Source organism: Phanerochaete carnosa (assembly GCF_000300595.1).
Source record: "Phanerochaete carnosa HHB-10118-sp unplaced genomic scaffold PHACAscaffold_9, whole genome shotgun sequence".
Lineage (NCBI taxonomy): Eukaryota > Fungi > Basidiomycota > Agaricomycetes > Polyporales > Phanerochaetaceae > Phanerochaete > Phanerochaete carnosa.
In genome coordinates, this window is record NW_006767636.1 from 518953 (window position 1) to 536145 (window position 17193).

The following is a 17193-nucleotide window of genomic DNA, read 5'->3' on the forward strand; positions in this document are numbered from 1 at the left end:
ACCTGTGCCCCGATGGCGAAGAGGACTGCGCGAATTTCCTGCAGACAATGTCGGATGTACATGAGCTTAAGAGTACACGGGCAGTTCTCTCATAAGATGCTTGAGATGCTTGCGAAGAAAGATCGCTCAGAATACGACATTGTCGGTGTACGTCCCCACAGCCACGCGCGTTTATTTGTAACGCTTGCCACTGGCGGCACCGTGGCATGTACAGCCTACTAGCACAGCTCGTGCAGAGGCCCTAAGGCGACAGAGCTGGAAAGTAAACTGGCCGAGCGTGACCGCGGCGTTGAGTGAACTCATTCATATAGATTACCAGGCTCACGTTGCTTGGCACGTTCTTCCGCTAACTTCTACAAAACTACATGCTGGAACCGGTGACATTGAGGTCCGCTGGGCGGACCACGCGAGTGTGTGACATATTCTGAATTCATATCTTACTATGGACGGTATTAGACACCACCGAGAAGTTTATGGTACTGTACACTTGTTTATTCCGTTTTCGAGGGCTATACCGTGACCGGAATGGGTAACGCCAGCCATCCAAGCGGCCGAGCGGTCTTTCCATGAGGTTCTCTGCCCGCGCATAAGACCTCTGTGCATTTCGAGTGTGCGGCGCGCCTTGATTTAGTGCGCGAAGGAGCCGACCGAGGTGCTGTACGGTATGTCATCAAGAGTTTCTGTACTAGGATGATAGTACGCGAATGCTCACCGTGTTCGCTCCCGGTCAGAGATAGCGTATGGAGGTATCGGAGTAGCCAGGGTTCAGGTGCCACAGTCGTTCTCTCTCCCTAGCATCCGGAATTCGGAAGGCGGATATCTTCTCGAATTTAACGTAGTCCATACCAGAACGGCGATCCACGATATTTCCCAGCACCCAACACTCTAGGCCAGCCATCCCGACCACAGAATAGTTGAGCTTGGGATCGAAGGGAGGGCCTAAAGTTTCCACAAGGAAAGGCGCGGTCTTGTAACTATCACCCGCAAGTTGCTGCTGGGAGAGTGGGCCGAGGAGAGCGTGCATACGTATGCCACCTTCCCCAACGGTAAATTTGCAGTTCTCAATGACGTACGCGCGGTTCCAATATACGACATTAAGACCTGTTGGAGACTCTCCGACCGAGAAATAGTCGAGCAGCTCGCCCTCTGAGTATTCGACAGACGGAGTACTCGAGGGTATCGCTTTCCCGCGTTCCTGTATAAGCTGAGACCACGAAGGACGCCACTTAGCACCCGGAACATCCCCGGCCACAGGACAGAGGGCAAGGAGGTCGGTGAGGTGTTTGCGCGACATCTGTTGCACGAGTTGACTCCAGGCCTCTTCGCAGCACCGCTCTATGTCGTACATCGGCAGAGCGGGACACTTCAAGAGGAGTCCTAGCGCGCTGACGCGGTCGATGTCGTGAGTGGATCTGCGGTTTTGTAAGGCCTTGGCCAAGGCAAATAAGTCTGGAGGATCCTGAGATAGCACGTTCAGCAGATTGCAAATGCGGGCGTGGAAGATCGACGGGTAGTCCAGGTGGTCCTTCCGAATCAAATACTTTTCGGGTCTTAGCCCTCCGAGCAACCAGTTAGCGGAGGTCTCCTGCATCGTCCAGACTCGATTGTGCCAGCTCCTCTCCCCAGAGAACATCTCTGAGGTCACGCAGAAAGGTCTGCCGAGACCGCTGAAATATTTGATGACCACTTGCGATCGCTTGCACCGGTAGACATGTCCGATAGTGGGGACGTCGAGTTTCCACTCCTCCTGCCGCAGCGCTTCGGTGCGCTTCCACCTATCGGGGTTCCAGCCGAGCTGGAGGTACACTTTATCCTCCACCTGTTGCCTCAGGCAAAGCACGTCCAGCCAGACGTACTCGGCGCCTAGGTTCAGCAGCTCGATGCGTACGTGGTCGAGCTCGACGTCGTAAGGGATAGGCAACGGCCACTCGAATCCGTTGACACGTGTTTGGACGAGCTTCCGCTGATCGATATCAACCCAGCTATGTGAAACAGCCCAAACGTTCGCCGGTATGTCGGTGGAGAGAAGGACCCAGAAAGGGAGGACGCGGTTGCTGTACAGGTCCCATACACGACGTGGCGGGGTGCGAAGCTGGACGATGAGGCCTCGCTCAGGATCGATCGCCTTCTGTCGCATCTCAGAGTCTTGACGTGCACCTCTCTCCAAACGGTCCTGTAAACGATCCACGTCACAGAACCACCCGCGTCGAATCTCTCCATACGCCCTTCCGAAGTCACAGTCGGGCCTGCTCACGTAGCAGTCGAGTAGGGAGGACAGGCATTCATTGAGCTGATACTTTGTGCCGAGAACCTCGTTGAGCCTCTGCAGAAGACCAGGGACGCCAAGAGACGAACACGGTGTGTCCGCAAGGTCCTTCAGTATCGCGCCTGTGCCGTCGAAACGTTTCTGGAGGGGACATGGTGGATCATGATCCTCAGGCGCGACAGAGAACAGATAACCTTCCGGGAACTGTTTGAAAGCAGAGAAAGGAGTCGACGAGGACGAGTATCTCATCATATCTGCTAGCTTCCAGACGCCCTCTAGGGACCCGGCGCCGTAACAGGGCTGGCTGTCTTTTCTCTGCATCCCTCCGGGGCCGTGCATACTGGGAGCCTTGCAGTGGAGTCCGAAGATGGTACGTAGTTCAGGAGGAACTTCTTGAGGCATTGGAAGCTGTGGGGCATTTTGCGGAGCAGCACCCTTAACAGGCTTCTGGAGATGCCTCCACAGACCGAGAGACGTCAACGGACGAGGGGGAGGTTGGAAGTCCGGGGGCCTGTTGTAGCCTACATTCGCATCGGGAGATGCTGCGAAAGAGTGCAAGGGGGACACGTCATCAACGACACTAAATGATGGATAGTCAGGGACAGGTGCCTGTTGATCTGTAGGAGCTCCCGAGGGCCTGTTGAAGTAGCCTATATCGTTGAGAGGTGCCCCGGAAGAGTGTGGGGAAGGAGAAGAGGAGTCATCAACGACGCTAATTGAAGGATAGTTGGGGACAGGAGGCTGGCGATCTGCGGGAGCCTCCGCGGGTATGCTCTGTGGAGGTGTAGTTACGCGGGGCGTGACCATGACCAGAGGGGAAGGAGAGTTTTGGTACGTTCGATCTGCTGTGTAGAGCTCCATAATCGGATTGAAGTCTTCATCTTCGCCCGGAGAGCACGGAGAGGATGGCGGAGTAGGGAAAGGAGACTTGCCACGGTGTATCGCTGGCTGCGCTTGGGCTAGAGGGGCGGCTGGCTTGAGCTCGTTGGACCGTAACGGCGCAGGCTGGGCAGAACGAGAAGAAGGTCGACTGAGGTCATCGATGGGCGGTGTCGGGAGGACTCCATCACCCGAACTCTCTCGATTCTGCAGGTTGGTTGGCTTTCTATCGGGAGCCTTCTTTCCGTTGGTGATAAGTGGCTCTGGGGGCGAGCTAGGGAAATCAGTGCTGGCGGAAGGATGGTGAGGAGGATTTGTCTGGTAGGATCCCGTAGCAATCCCTGGCCGCGTAGACGGCGCAGGCGTTGGTAGTTGTGGGACCGCGACGGGAAGCTTGGGTAAAGGACGGCCGTTGAACGAAGCTTTGTGCGTCAAGTATTTGGGGTCTGCCTGGGGAATACGATCTTCGTCTTTGGGCCGGGGCCTACCGGATGAGTGAGCTGGTGGAGGGACGACGGAGACTTTGGCATTACGAGAACTCTCCGCTTGGTTGTATGCAGGGCTCTCAAATTTGTCCCGAGATGGAGAATGCGGTCGGGGAACAGGTCGGTGAATGATGGGAGGGGGATCGTTGCCTGGGGGCACTGGCTTGGGCAGGCATCTCAGGTTTGTTTCCAAGCCGTGTCCGCCATCAGAGGAAGGGGCATCTGGAGAATCGCATGGAGTAGACACAGGGGAGTCGCCTGAATCGCTGGTGCCGTAGCCTGAGTCTACTCGCTCTATTACTTTGGAAGGAGAACTTGCGGACAAATTCGATGTCAAATGAATCGGTCTCGAGGGATGGACCTGAGGCGGTGGATTGAGAGAGCGTAACAGCGAACTCTGTGGGGCCTGCTGGCGTGTCTCAGAATACTGTGGAGAGTTCGGGGGCGGTTGGGTCATGGTGACTAGGATAAGATCAGTAACGGTGAGACGGGATTCCCTAGACAGCTCACGTTGAACAACTCGACCAGGGCCACAGAGACGAGTAGCGGAGGCAGGCTAGGCTGGGCGGCACTCCTGGCGATACTAGGATCTGCCTGAGATCGCTGAAGTCAGTGCGGGGACGAAAGGCCAAATGGGTCCTTCCGATTTAGGACCAGGGGAACGGAAGCTCGCTGTTACGGTATCAAACCTAAGACAGCTATGGCATGATAGGCCCTCAGTGTGATTGAGCGAGGCCGAATCTATGAACTCTGCAATTAGAAGACGGCAGTAAGCACTTATGATGCCGCTCGCCTGGTGGAAACATTAGCTAAGATTGTTCATTTTTCAAATATAGCCCTACTTTTCTAAATTGGCAGCCTACATCATAGTCTGCGCCATCACGAGCTGGTCGGCGAATGTTAACCTGAGTTCTCGAGAAATGCTTAAGTGTCCCTCCAAAAGAAAATAGCACGAATAGCATAGGGCGCAGAAAGATGGACGAGGCAAACTGCGTGATGCGAACTGCGAGAAAGGGTCTATTGAGGCTTCACACAGCCCATACCCTATATGTCGTCCGCCTCTCACGTTCGTGGGGACGTCCTAGCTTATCGGGGCAGACATGTGCGCACAACATACGCAGACATTCAGTGAGAATGTACCATCCCTGCCGTTCCTTGTCTCATCGCCAGTCTGGTCGCACAAAGCGAGCTCACCAAAGTTGATGCTGCAGAAAATGCATATTGCAGCGTACCAGCCGACCAATGAATCTGCGGAGAGTCTATACGCATTATGGGCCTATGATATGATAGGCATGACTCAGCTCTACCATGTTACTTCGCGACCGCCCTTCGGAACGCCTCCTCTTCCTCGCGCTCCACATGTATCTGTGCTTCGGTCTTCCCTTTGCGTGAACGTAACACACGATCTGACTTTACTGGGGGTGCAGCAGCTGTGCGTGCTCGCTTGACTGGTGAGGCTCGCACCGGCTCGTCTGCCTCGGACTCGGCAGAGCCGTCGTCGTCGTCCCGCCCGCGCTTACGCCCGCGCCGGGCGGGCTGCTTTCCGGTGGAAGGTCTCCCATTGGAAGTCTTCCTGTTCGCCGCCTCGCCATTCGTCTTCGCAGGGGTGCTTGTCCCACCGCGGCTCGGCCTAATATTCACTCTCGGGGTGGCAATATGAACGGCAGGCACCGGTAGTGTCTCTACTGCGGACGCGTCTGCGGTGTTCTCCTGCACATGAGTGTGCGCTGCCGCTAGCTCGGCCATGCTCTTAATCACGCCCCCAACTGGCGTATGCGTCTCGGGTACCTGCACTTCTTCAAGTGGTTCATCATCTTCTTCGATGTCGTATGTCTCCAATGTAAGCTGCGACGGCGACCGAGGCGTTATTACATTGACTTCGTCACGAGTATTTCCTGAGCTTTCAGCCCTGACCTCGGTTTTATCGGAAACGACAGCGTGTTCTGGAAGCACTTCGTGAAAATTACGCGGTAGCGTGTACGGCTTGACGACATCGTCTGCGGTAGTTAAGAACCCGCCTGCCTCTTGAGTCTCCTGTGCCTGAATCCAATCAGTACGTACGAATGAGATAAACCCTAACAACACCGACCTGGTTTTCTGGTGTGGGTCCGCTAGCTGCATGCCGCGGCTCGCCGGGACCGGCGTACTGCTCTTGGACTCGCTGGCGCACACGCAAACCTTGAATGAGGCGTTGCCATCGTTTGATGACTTGCTCCTGCTCCTTCGTCCGCCGCTTCTTCTCCGCCTCTTGCTCGGCTTCCCAATACGCCTGCAGCGGAAAGCAATGAAATGAATATATATCAGATTAATTGTGCGAGGACAAGCGCACCTCGAGAACGGCCTGTTCATTCTCGGCGGCGACGACAATACCAGTGATGACTGGGAATGCGCGACGTTTTTTGAACTCGAACCCGGTCTGCTCGCGTGGTGTTAATTCTTTCCAGTATAGAGAGGGTGAGGCACTTACTACAGCCTCAGCATGATCGAATCCAAGCTGTAGAGCTACCTTCGCTGCGCCTTTATCTGGAGAATGAAATAGATATAAGCCATCTATCAACCATCAACAAATATACCATACGTACGAGGAATATATGCGGCGCCAGCTGGAAGCATGGTTGGCACGTAGAGATCAATGTTCCCGAAGTCGTTCTTCGGGATTTTGCCCTGAGCATTCATGTCAGTAACTAGCTTCGTCTAGTAACAAAAAATGAGCACATACATCAACGACAGGATCTGGAACATATAGTTCGGTCTGACTCTGCGCGTACAAACCCTGCATGATGTCCTTCTCGCTCGAGAAGCCCTCGCCCTCGCCCGCAATAGGCAAGCGGTCGCGCTCGGCCAATGCCATCTCGACTGCGCGCCGTTTATTCACAGTGACAGCGTTCTGCTTTACCCACTTCATGGGCTGACATCCTTCGCGGACCTTGCGTCCCTGCCTCATCCAGTTCTCAGCCGCCTTGAGCGCTAGCACGTTCGCACGCGGGTACACCGACTCGCCGCGGAATTTTCCAAGCTCAACGAGAGGATAAACAACCTCATCGCGCCTAAGGTGTCTTTCGAGGACATACAGCGGATGGTTCTTGAAGCCTGCCATAGTTTCCGGCATCTTCTCTGTGAGCTGGTTGGTTTGTAGTTCTTCATCTTCCAGGTCATCTCGATTCTAAGCATCCTCGTGTCAGCGCTCCTCGGTGGAAAAGGGAGATGCAGGTGCTCACCAATCTGAACGGCCTCGTAATGATACGCATGACACTCTCCCACCACTCCTTCTTGCCCTTGCCACCCTGCTGCATCTTTGTAACCTTGGCGCCGTATTCCTTCGCATAACGGGGAGTGACATCTCTTGAATAGCCATCTTCCTCAAATGCGACGACGTAAACCATGCGATTTTCTACCCTTGTGCCTTGCGGACTGTTGATGGGCAAAGAAGGGTCGAACGCGCCTCGCTTGTTGACATATCCCCGCACTGGGTCTACAGGCAGCCACTTTGCGTCAGCTCGTGAGAAAACCTCAGTCCAAAAGACGGGTGCAGATCTCGTCGGGTCGGGCGTGCGATCACCTAGGCATGCGTCATTTAAGAAGCAGGACAATAGGAACGAAGTCTGTTACATACGCTTCTTCGGTGGCTTGATCGGCGCAGAGCCCAATTTGCGACCTTTGCTCTTACGCAGATTGATAACCGGAGGAGCTTTCTGTTTTCCCTTATCTGAGCCGGCAGGGGTGCTGCTTCCGTCGAGGCGTTGACCATTCCCCAGAAATGCCTTGCCCGGAGTTGGAATGTCCACCTGTTCCATGTCGCCTTCATCGTCGTCATCTTGGGTCGCCTTCTGCTTCCCTTTGGTATCCTTCTTCTTATCTTTTTTCGGCGACGGCTTTGGCTGGCCAACCTTCGCCTGCCATGGCACGCTCTGCAGGCTCACGACAAGCCGTGCAGGGATTCCAAGGGCTCTGCATAGCGCGGTGAACAGCTGAGCACTCGTGTCACGCGAGCCCTTGCGCATGAGGGCGTGTTTCATCAAGCTCTTCTCGTTCCGGATAACCTCCCCCTTGTCCTCCTCCTCGTCGACGTCTCTCACCCGCCCCTTGCCCTTCCTGTCAGCCTTCCGCATGGCTTCATTTCGTGCTAGCTCCTCTTGAACCTCTTCAAAGATGCGGCTGCGAATATGACCGGTGGGAAGCACGGTGAAGAAGTCGATCCACCAAGTTACAAGACGTTCTACGGCGGACTGGAACATGTATCCACGTACTGCGGCGTCCGGAATACGGGATTTGTGAAGCCCGGCAAAGCCATTCTGGAGACTGATCGGTGTCAAAGACATGAGTCGAGCCTAGAAGAACCGTTAGTCACCGCAGATAGTTCGTATATGCGATATCATACGTGCAATAGCTGGTCGTTGATCCACTTGTTCCTGGTCCGCGCATTGGCAAGCAAGAGCAGTGTGTGGGCTTTGTGGCAGGTCAAGCGCGTGATACGAGCAGCGTATAGCTCTGCGGCTCTCTTCCTAAGCAAAACGTAAGTGCCAAAAACTCTAGCTCAAATAACGGGCGCACTTTGCGGTATCATCCTGCTTGGGTTTCGTCCGGATAGTGATCTCAATGTTGGGGGCGGGAGTGGACGAACCAGAAGGTGCTTCGCTCGGAAAAAGAGATATGTTTCCCTGGTCCTGCAATGGAACCTCGACCTCTTCCCAATCAAAATCGTCGTCACTCTCGCTCCCGATTACCGGACTCGATTCTGGCTGCATAGCGGATGCCTGTGAAGACGTTTACCCTAGGACAAGAGGTCTGAGGCGCGACCGAAGAAGTGAAGAGCGGTGCAGGGAGGACAAAGGAAAGCCGGAAGAGTGAGTGAAGGTGGGAGAGCCGAGTCAACGCGACAAAGGCGTCGGACGCGAACCAAAACGCGCTCATTTGCTGACTCAGCTGCTCGTGTGAGGGTGAGGCCGGTTTTCCCACGCTCACGTGCGGCACTCTCGGTCTCGCTACTACGCTTGCGTCGCCCTTCGCAAAATATCCTGGTGCCCATACAAATACACGCATCCTGTAAAAACATACGGCAGCTGATGATCAATTGATCTCTGACGCCTTTATTCTTCTCCAACAATCACGACGCTTTTCCCACGGTTCTTGCCCTGCCAGACGTCCCGAATGGCATCTCCTGCCTGCTTCAGCCCCTGCTTCGCGTCCTCGAGGTACCTGATTTCGCCGCTCGCGACCTTCTTTGGGACTTCTCGGTAAAATTCCTCAGAGTACTTGGGCAAAAGGGTGTTGATAGTGAAGCCAAATAGCTTCAGCTCCTTCTTGACTATCATGAATAGGTTCTTCATCGTGTAAGCCGGCCCACTGAGCTGCGCAATCATGCCGCATTCCTGTCGCAAAAGTCAGCATCCAGTCTCTACTCAGAAGTCGCACAACTTACAATGAAGCGCGCTCCATTCGCTGCGTTCTGTAAAGCAGCATCTAGAGCGTCAGCCCCGACGTTGTCCCAGTAGCTTTCGCTAGAAGTTAGTCGAGGGCGATAGACGTGACAATAAACGGCACCCACATGTTAATGGGCCCCTCTTTCTCAAGCACATCAAATACGCTAGTCGTCTTGTAGTTGAACGCGACGTCAGCTCCAACAGTCCCGGTTAGCTCTCGAACTTTCTCATCCGAGCTCGCGCAGGTAATAACTTTACAACCGGCCTGCTTTGCCAGTTGGATAACCATGGACCCTACGGGACCCGCTCCCGAGCTCACGAAGACAACATCACCTTCCTTCGGCGCCGCATGTTCCTTCCAGCCGACCCAGCCTGTTTGTCCAGGCATTCCACAGATGCCAACATAGACGGACCACGGGAGCTTCTCTTCGTTCTTCAGCACCTTGTAATTGTCAATCGCTGGCAATACGTTATACTCCTGGAACGCTTTATGGATAGCTATGAGTTCAATTGGTAGGAATAGTCTGGCGTACGAAGACTCACGAATAAATCCGTAGAGATGTTCTCCAGGCTGGACAGCAGGATTCTCCGACCGGAGAATAAGTCCTACACCATAATAAGAGATTCTGGAAACATCTCAGTCGATGTTTGGTTCAGAGGGTTGTGTGAACACTGACAACTCGCCCTTAGAGAAAGCAAAACCTGGAATGCCCAGGTCTTGCATCCGACCAACGAGGTACGGATCAATCCCGACAACCAGAGTCTTGACAAGGACACCACCTTCCAGCGCCACCGTCTCGAGATCGATAGTCCGAGATTCATCGTACACCGTTGTCTTCCCAGGCTCGGGGTAGTCTGCGAAAGGTGTATATGTATGTTGTCATCGCGATGAGACGAGTGGTACGGACCCGTGGGGAACTCTCCAAAGAAAAGCCTTGCATTCCTTGTTGGTGCCATGGTCGCGAACAATGTATCCCTGGGGGTCGCTGAACACAATGAGGCTGCCCTCACTTGGCTTTAACAGGGTATCAGCCGGCGAGTCGACGCGTTACTTGAGGGAATGCGATGGCGGCACACATGCCCTAATCCTCGACCAGTCTCAATCAAGCGTATCGATACCGGCTAAGACATGCTCCGCTTACTAATGCTTTGAGCGTGGATTGCAGTTGTCGTTGACCTTGGACCCCGGAAAACGGTAGTGAGCACACTCCCCTTTCCCAGGCCATATAAGTCTGTTTCTGCGGTCAGGCTCTTATATTTCGACTTTTCTACAGTGCCTGATATTCTCAGAGGGAAGTTCAGAAACCTGTAGGAGTTCCTGCGCCATTGACCCCGGTGTCATCAGTTCATTGAGAACACAGCAGACTGACCTGCTTCGGCGTAGATTCCCTAGCGCGCGCCAGTTGTCTGGAGTTGGAGTGGCAGAACATGCCGCCACTATACAAGCGTTTCGGGTAAGGGCGTCATCTGTATTGCGACAGGACTACGGACATGCTAAACTAACCCAAAGTCAGCACAGCCTCATACTGAATATGCCAAGGAAGTAGAACCTTTATTGTCATCTGTGGCCGGTCAAACACCACCAATCTTTTCTACCGCTCCAGAAGCGGTGCCAGAAGCCTCCCCAGCGCCCCCCTTGTAGAAAAGCTTCTGCATTACTAAGTAAACGGCAGTGTTGGCAACTGCTGCACATAGCGCTGGTTGAAGGAGGCCATCAGAGATCACGCTCTGGACGAGCCGTTCACCACTCCAACTCTTCACACTGACGACTCCTAGAGGCAGCGCGATGAGCCCGACAATGAGCTGTTTGGCATGCAAAGCTTTCGGGGAGAGAAGGTTGGGTGCCCTGCTCCTACCATCACCTGGACCCACAAATGCGCGCAACCGATCGGAGTCCAGAACAATCCCGAGAGCAGTGAGGAACCCGACGACGGATCCGTAAGTTGCCCCCAGGACACCAGAGCCGACAAGCGTAACGCGAGCGTAGTCTAGCAATGTCTTCAGTTGAGGATAAAGCACGCCACCGGTGCGGATATGTTGCGACGCGAGCGCGAGGCCAAAGGTCGCAGGGGCGCCGAAAACGGTGGTGCCTGATGTGATAAGGCCGATGAAGCCGGCGGAGTAGACAGTGAGGCCTGCGGTGACTGCAACAACAGTGGCGCAATGACTTGTGAGATTAATGAGGGATCCTATGAAGGAATGGCTCGCGCCGTCGGACCCGACTGGCCCTGGCATTCTTTAGACACTATTATCCCATGGATGAGACTATTGAGCTTCCGGCTGCAAGAGAGATTCAACACCAACTTACCCGACACAGTACGCGGTGGTGAGAAACAAGGCTGGTCTGACTCTCGAAAATGCTACATATGGGTTATCTAAGGCGCTCATTAAGATCGGCGGAATCCGGAATCCGGAACGTCCGGGACGTCCAACTCAAGGACGTCCTCGAATTACCGGGGACATCAAACTCTCGGCCGCATACTTCAGTCCTTGCTCTCGACTCGGGATTCCGCTATACACAACCTCAGTAGGCCTTCGTATGGGGGAGCAGCTTTGTGCATCATGGTAGGTGACAAGGCCTGGATGAATATTTTCACAGACAGCTCGGGCACACCTCCGAAGATTGTATGCCGTGCTCTATTTGGCGCATCGATTAAACAGGTCGCAGACACCGAAACATGTTACTGACCATCGGAGAAGATGAAATCTACAATCCTCCCCTATATGAGAGCATGCTAGCGGGAGTTTCAAACGTCGGGAAGCGTTGGAAAGTGTCTCTGGTAATTATGGGTGCATGCATATGTTTGATCGTGCCCTATTTGGCGCATCGATTAAACATGTTGCAGACACCGAAACATGTTACTGACCATCGGAGAAGATGAAATCTACAATCCTCCCCTATACAAACGGAGAGTTTGGTTCGCCGGGTGGATTCGCTCCTTTATAAGAGCTACAGCAGATGCTAGCACTCCCGCACGACAAAGATTATAAGTACCCTCGAGATTGTAAGTGACATACGTGCCTTAGCGTGTGTCGTTAACGAACACAACGTTGCAGTAACGGCCATGACAGAGGACACCTCGCCATATGCCTTTGGTCAAACAGACAGCATTGTCGAGCAGTTCAGTAAACGAACTGTCAATAACTCGGCTGCGTATCTCAAAGGTTCGCTCGAGTCACATATGAAGATCCTAGACGTTGGCTGTGGGCCTGGCACTATCACGATAGACCTAGCGAGGCACGTACCTCTCGGGCACGTCACAGGCATCGACACGGAGTCAGCGAGCGCGACTCTAGACAAAGCTCGTGCACAGGCCGCGAACGAAGACGTACAGAACGTCGAATTCCGCGTCGCCGATGGTCTCGCGCTGCCGTATGCCGACCACACCTTCGACGTAGTGCACGCCCATCAAGTCCTGCTGCATGTCAATGATCCAGTTGGTCTCCTCACTGAGATGCGACGAGTTACGAAGCCAGGGGGCATTGTCGCTTGTCGCACATGGGATGATGGCACTATGATGGTCTACCCACACAGCGAGAGGATACTACAGACGCACGGCCTATACCAGCGTGTGATGGAGGAGTGGGGTCGCAACTTGAAAGGAGGGCGCTACATGCACGTCTGGGCGCGTAAGGCTGGCTTCAAGCCGTCTAACATCAAGGTTACGTCGAGCAACTACACGAACTACACGCCTGCGGAGCGCAGATATTGGGCGGACATGATGATCAGTGTGTTGAAGGAATCGCCGATCAGGGCGGCGGCGCTGGAAAAGGGGTACGCAACAGCAGACGACTTCGAGGCGACGAAGGCGGCGTGGGAGGAGTGGGAGGCCAACGAGGATGGGCTGTGCGTAGGTGTCAACGAAGAAGTCTTGTGTAGGGTGTAGATCCGGTCCTCCGGACATTCTCTCGCTAGTGCCTGAATTTACATACACAAGCTTTTGGGGTTTAGCTTGCAATTCACGACAGAAATCCGGGGTAGAGGACAGGCGCCTGTGGTGTCGGTCACCGCCGGCGTCTACGATGCGCACCGACTCTACTCGCTGCCTTTCGGCTCATCCAAGACGACGCCACGAAGCTGCTCCCTCTGTTCTTTGCTCCACACTGCGACAGTTACCGACATGTCCCACCCTTGCCGCCTTTCCTCTACGGTTGTTGACAATGGCTACCTGGGCAATGTCGGCAACATACTCGAAGGCCGGAGAACTTCGCTTTGCTGCCGGTCATTACCTGCCTCGTTCGCGAATCGTAAATGAAATAGCCCGTGGCCGAGAAGATCTACTGCCGTCATTGCTGCCCCCCGCGTAGTATGGGAACCCCACGCGCCACTGGCAAGCAACGTGCAACTCAGGGTGTTTGGTGTTGAAATGTTCGGACCATAGCTGCTCGTCTGTGACGAAAAGCCTTATACGGCCTTACAAAGGTATGTTCTGTCTTTAAATGGTAAGTTTGTAGCCGACCCTGCGCCTGTTCAAGTATATAAACGCGCTTTGTGAGCTGGCGTCGCTGGATTCCACCCACCCACCTTTCCGCTCCTTCGTCATCATGGCTTCTTCTGCCGTCGTTACGACCTTTAACCCCACCCGCGCGTGGTGGAAGTCAGCCTGCATCTACCAGATTTACCCCATCTCGTTCTTTGACTCTAACGGTGATGGCATTGGCGACCTCCCCGGTATCCTTGCCAAGCTCGACTACCTCAAGGATCTTGGCGTCGACGTCCTCTGGCTCTGTCCCATCTACAAGAGTCCACTGGCGGACATGGGCTATGATATCGCGGACTATGAGAGCATCGACCCACGCTTCGGGACGCTGGAGGATTGGGACAGGTTGCTCGAGGGTGTGCACAAACGTGGGATGAAGCTCCTGTACGTGTCATCGAACCGTGATTCCTGGCCAGCTCATCTGAACATAGTGCAGCATGGACCTCGTCGTCAACCACACCTCCGACCAGCATGCCTGGTTCAAGGAGTCGCGCGCTCTAGCAAGACCAGCCCCAAACGCGACTGGTACATCTGGCGTTCTCCGCGCTACGATGCCGACGGCAACCGCATGCCGCCCAACAACTGGGAGTCCATCTTCTCGGGCCCGGCGTGGGAGTGGGATGAGGAGACCGGCGAGTACTACCTGCACCTTTTCGTCAAAGAGCAGCCGGACCTCAACTGGGAGAACCCCGACGTACGCGCGGCCGTCTTCAAGACGATGCGCTTCTGGCTCGACCGGGGCTGTGATGGCTTCCGCATGGATGTCATCAACATGATTTCCAAGGTGCCGGGCCTGCCGGACGCTCCCGTCCTAGATTCGACGAAGGAGTTCCAGGGCGCGAGCTTGTACTACGCTAATGGGTAAGTTGTCGTCATTTAAACGCTATTTCTTTCGCAGGCTAATCACGGCTCTTGCAGTCCCCGTGTCCACGAGTTCCTCAAGGAGATGAATGAGAAGGTGCTCTCGCGCTACGACGTGATGACTGTTGGAGAGACGCCGTGCACCCATCTTCCTGAGGATATCGCCGCCTACGTCTTCCCCCAGAACAAGGAGCTTAACATGGTTTTCCAGTTCGAGCTCATGGATCTCGATCTCGGTGGCGCGGAGGACAACCTCGAGTCTCTCACCGCTCTCATGCACCGTCAGTGGAAGCTCACGGACATGAAGAAGTGTGTCAGCAAGTGGCAGACGTACATGCGCGAGCACGGCTACTGGAACACGCTGTATATCGAGAACCACGACCAAGCCCGCTCTGTCTCGCGCTTCGGCAACGACACGCCGCGCTGGCGAGCGCTCTCCGCGAAGGTGCTTGCAATGCTGCAGACGACGCAGACCGGCACGCTCTACGTGTACCAGGGCGAGGAGATCGGCATGAAGAACTTCCCGCGAAGCTGGAGCCTCGAGGAGTACAAGGACGTCGCGACGATTAACTATTACAAGCAGGAGCGCACCCGCCGGCAGAAGGAGACGGGCAAGGAAAACCCGAACATGGAGGACATCATCGATGGCTTCCAGCGCAAGGCGCGCGATCACGCGCGCACGCCGCTGCAGTGGAACGCCGCGTCGCATGCGGGCTTCTCGACGGGCACGCCGTGGATGCGCGTCAACGACGACTATGCCGAGGGGTGGAACGTCGAGGCGGAGATGAAGGACCCCGGCAGCGTCTGGCACTTCTGGAAGCGCGCCCTGAAGCTGCGCAGGCAGCACGAGGTCTTCGTCTACGGTGACTTCGTGCTGCTCCTGCCCGACCACGAGCAGGTTTTCGCGTTCGAGCGCACGCTCCGCGGCGAGAAGGCGCTTGTCGTGCTCAACTTCAGCGAGCGCGACGTCTCGGTCGACCTCGGCACGTCTGCAGGGGTCGCGCCCAAGATGCGGGTCGCCCTGTCGAACTATGACGACGTGCTGTCCCAGCCGTTGGGCGGAACTGCCGTAACACTGCGGGGTTACGAGGGTAGGGTGTACGTCTAGAATGGTACCCTGAGAGCGAAGGGTTACCGGGGACATCAAACTTTCGGCCGCATACTTCAGTCCTTGCTCTCGACTCGGGATTCCGCTACACACAACCTCAGTAGGCCTTCGTATGGGGGAGCAGCTTTGTGCATCATGGTAGGTGACAAGGCCTGGATGAATATTTCCACAGACAGCTCGGGCACACCTCCGAAGATTGTATGCCGTGCTATGCCTGGCGTAACGCTATTCTATTGAACACGTCATGTGATCACAAATACGTGGTCGCTGCGCTTTGATCTGACTGCCGAGTCCGCCTGGGAGCGTCTACATAGGGGCAATTGATCGATTCGCCATCTCCCTCATAAGCAGCACAGCGACGAGTATCCGAAAGTGGCAAAGAAAGGCCGATGCCGCCCCGCAGTGCGAGCTTGACGGCGGGAAGGCGCTTAGAGAGCTAGTAGTACCAGGGCGGGTGTTCTTGCCTGACAGTTTGGCTACGCACTGGACTTAGGCGTGCTCGCTGCTGCCCCAGTATCCCTGTGTTCGTGCAGACACCCTAACTTCTCACGGAGGTTGGTGACCTGCAGCATGGCACACTGAATCGCACCCATCCGGCCAGAATCATTGACATCCCTTGAGGCCTCAAGCTTCAAGCTCCAAGAGGCAGCCAGGTACACCGCCGCCATTGACATCTGACTTGTGCGGATGACAGGTGTGCTAGCAAGGTGCCAGCTCTGGGCTCCCTGGTATCTGACACACCCATCACAGTATCAGCCCAAGCGGCAGGGCGAGCACGCCTAAGTTCTACGCGTAGCTAAACCATTGAGCAAGAGCATCTGAATCTGATACGGGTGATGGCGGTGATGGCGGCAGCACGTCACGTCCCTATACATAGAGTATACACGACGAACATTAGGCGACGGCGGTCATTCCAATGAGAAAGCGTGCCGTCGCACCATAAGCGCCCATGTGCCAGAAGCCTGAACGCCTCCTTTCCAGTCAGGTCGTCATAATCACTACAAACCCTATACGCCAGGCAATAGGGAAGTTGAAGTCGGGTCGGACATGCACAACTTACTTATATCTCATATCCATGCAGCCTATCTAAGGCCATAACCGAAGGCGCATCGGTGCGCCTCCCCTATCTGGCGTCGGGCGGCACTGGAGCGCCCGATGGAAGCCACGGAAGTAGCACTACGGGCATCCCCAGATTTCAGGGGGCCCGAAATGTCCCAGATAAGGCATCCGAAATGTAACATTTCGGGAGACTTTCCAGCAACTTTCCCGAGTGCTGAAATGCTCACTTTTCTGTCACTTTTGAGGCAATTTCTCTTGTCGGAAAAGGCTGTCTGTCACGTGCTTTGAAATAAACCTGAAACATCCCAGTTAGGCAGGCTGTACTGGTCATATGAGTGTCCCGGAAATTGCCGGGAAAGCCATCATTACTGATGGCTTTGTAATACATTTCAGGACATCAGGAACAAGCGCTTTCGGAGATTCGGAAATTTAACAGACCAAAAAACTGATGATAGTCCTGAAATACTTTTAAAATGTCTTGAGCAGGTATAATTAAGGCGCTCATAAAATGTATGTAACAAATTACCTTTTATGGTTGCTGAAACTATAGCTGCCATGTCCATTTCAGGCCCATTTCAGGCCCATTTCCTATCTGCCGAAAGGTAAAATATCCTTGTATGTGAAATTGTCCAGG

General features: G+C 54.7%; 5 protein-coding genes across 5 annotated transcripts in view; 2 read left to right on the forward strand and 3 right to left on the reverse strand.

Moving 5' to 3' along the window:
• The window catches only part of PHACADRAFT_261895 (uncharacterized protein), a 4351-nt gene extending 244 nt beyond the window's left edge, over positions 1 to 4107 (reverse strand). The window contains exon 1 of the mRNA XM_007399388.1: positions 383 to 4107. Within this exon, the coding sequence (XP_007399450.1) occupies positions 728 to 2668 (1941 nt within the window). The 5' untranslated portion in view covers positions 2669 to 4107 and the 3' untranslated portion in view covers positions 383 to 727. The remainder of the gene's footprint in view (positions 1 to 382) is intronic.
• Positions 4108 to 4794: 687 nt separating this feature from the next.
• On the reverse strand, positions 4795 to 8541 carry PHACADRAFT_177064 (uncharacterized protein). The gene is made up of 10 exons (XM_007399389.1): positions 8182 to 8541; positions 8009 to 8132; positions 7244 to 7958; positions 6849 to 7189; positions 6350 to 6793; positions 6213 to 6294; positions 6098 to 6153; positions 5960 to 6046; positions 5720 to 5899; positions 4795 to 5670 (listed from the first exon to the last, which is right to left on the reverse strand). Exons 1-10 carry the CDS (start codon positions 8373 to 8375, stop codon positions 4942 to 4944), a joined length of 2952 nt encoding a protein of 983 aa, XP_007399451.1. The 5' UTR covers positions 8376 to 8541; the 3' UTR covers positions 4795 to 4941.
• A 32-nt stretch (positions 8542 to 8573) lies between these two features.
• On the reverse strand, positions 8574 to 11309 carry PHACADRAFT_150208 (uncharacterized protein). The gene is made up of 6 exons (XM_007399390.1): positions 9959 to 11309; positions 9728 to 9905; positions 9594 to 9676; positions 9176 to 9536; positions 9050 to 9122; positions 8574 to 8999 (listed from the first exon to the last, which is right to left on the reverse strand). Exons 1-6 carry the CDS (start codon positions 10005 to 10007, stop codon positions 8718 to 8720), a joined length of 1026 nt encoding a protein of 341 aa, XP_007399452.1. The 5' UTR covers positions 10008 to 11309; the 3' UTR covers positions 8574 to 8717.
• Positions 11310 to 12115: 806 nt separating this feature from the next.
• On the forward strand, positions 12116 to 12937 carry PHACADRAFT_31470 (uncharacterized protein; the record flags this gene model as incomplete). Its single annotated transcript, XM_007399191.1, has 1 exon — positions 12116 to 12937. One exon carries the CDS (start codon positions 12116 to 12118, stop codon positions 12935 to 12937), a length of 822 nt encoding a protein of 273 aa, XP_007399253.1.
• Positions 12938 to 12964: 27 nt separating this feature from the next.
• Positions 12965 to 15525, forward strand: PHACADRAFT_177066 (glycoside hydrolase family 13 protein). The gene is made up of 4 exons (XM_007399391.1): positions 12965 to 13915; positions 13968 to 14018; positions 14042 to 14392; positions 14450 to 15525. Exons 1-4 carry the CDS (start codon positions 13596 to 13598, stop codon positions 15498 to 15500), a joined length of 1773 nt encoding a protein of 590 aa, XP_007399453.1. The 5' UTR covers positions 12965 to 13595; the 3' UTR covers positions 15501 to 15525.
• Positions 15526 to 17193: the final 1668 nt, after the last annotated feature.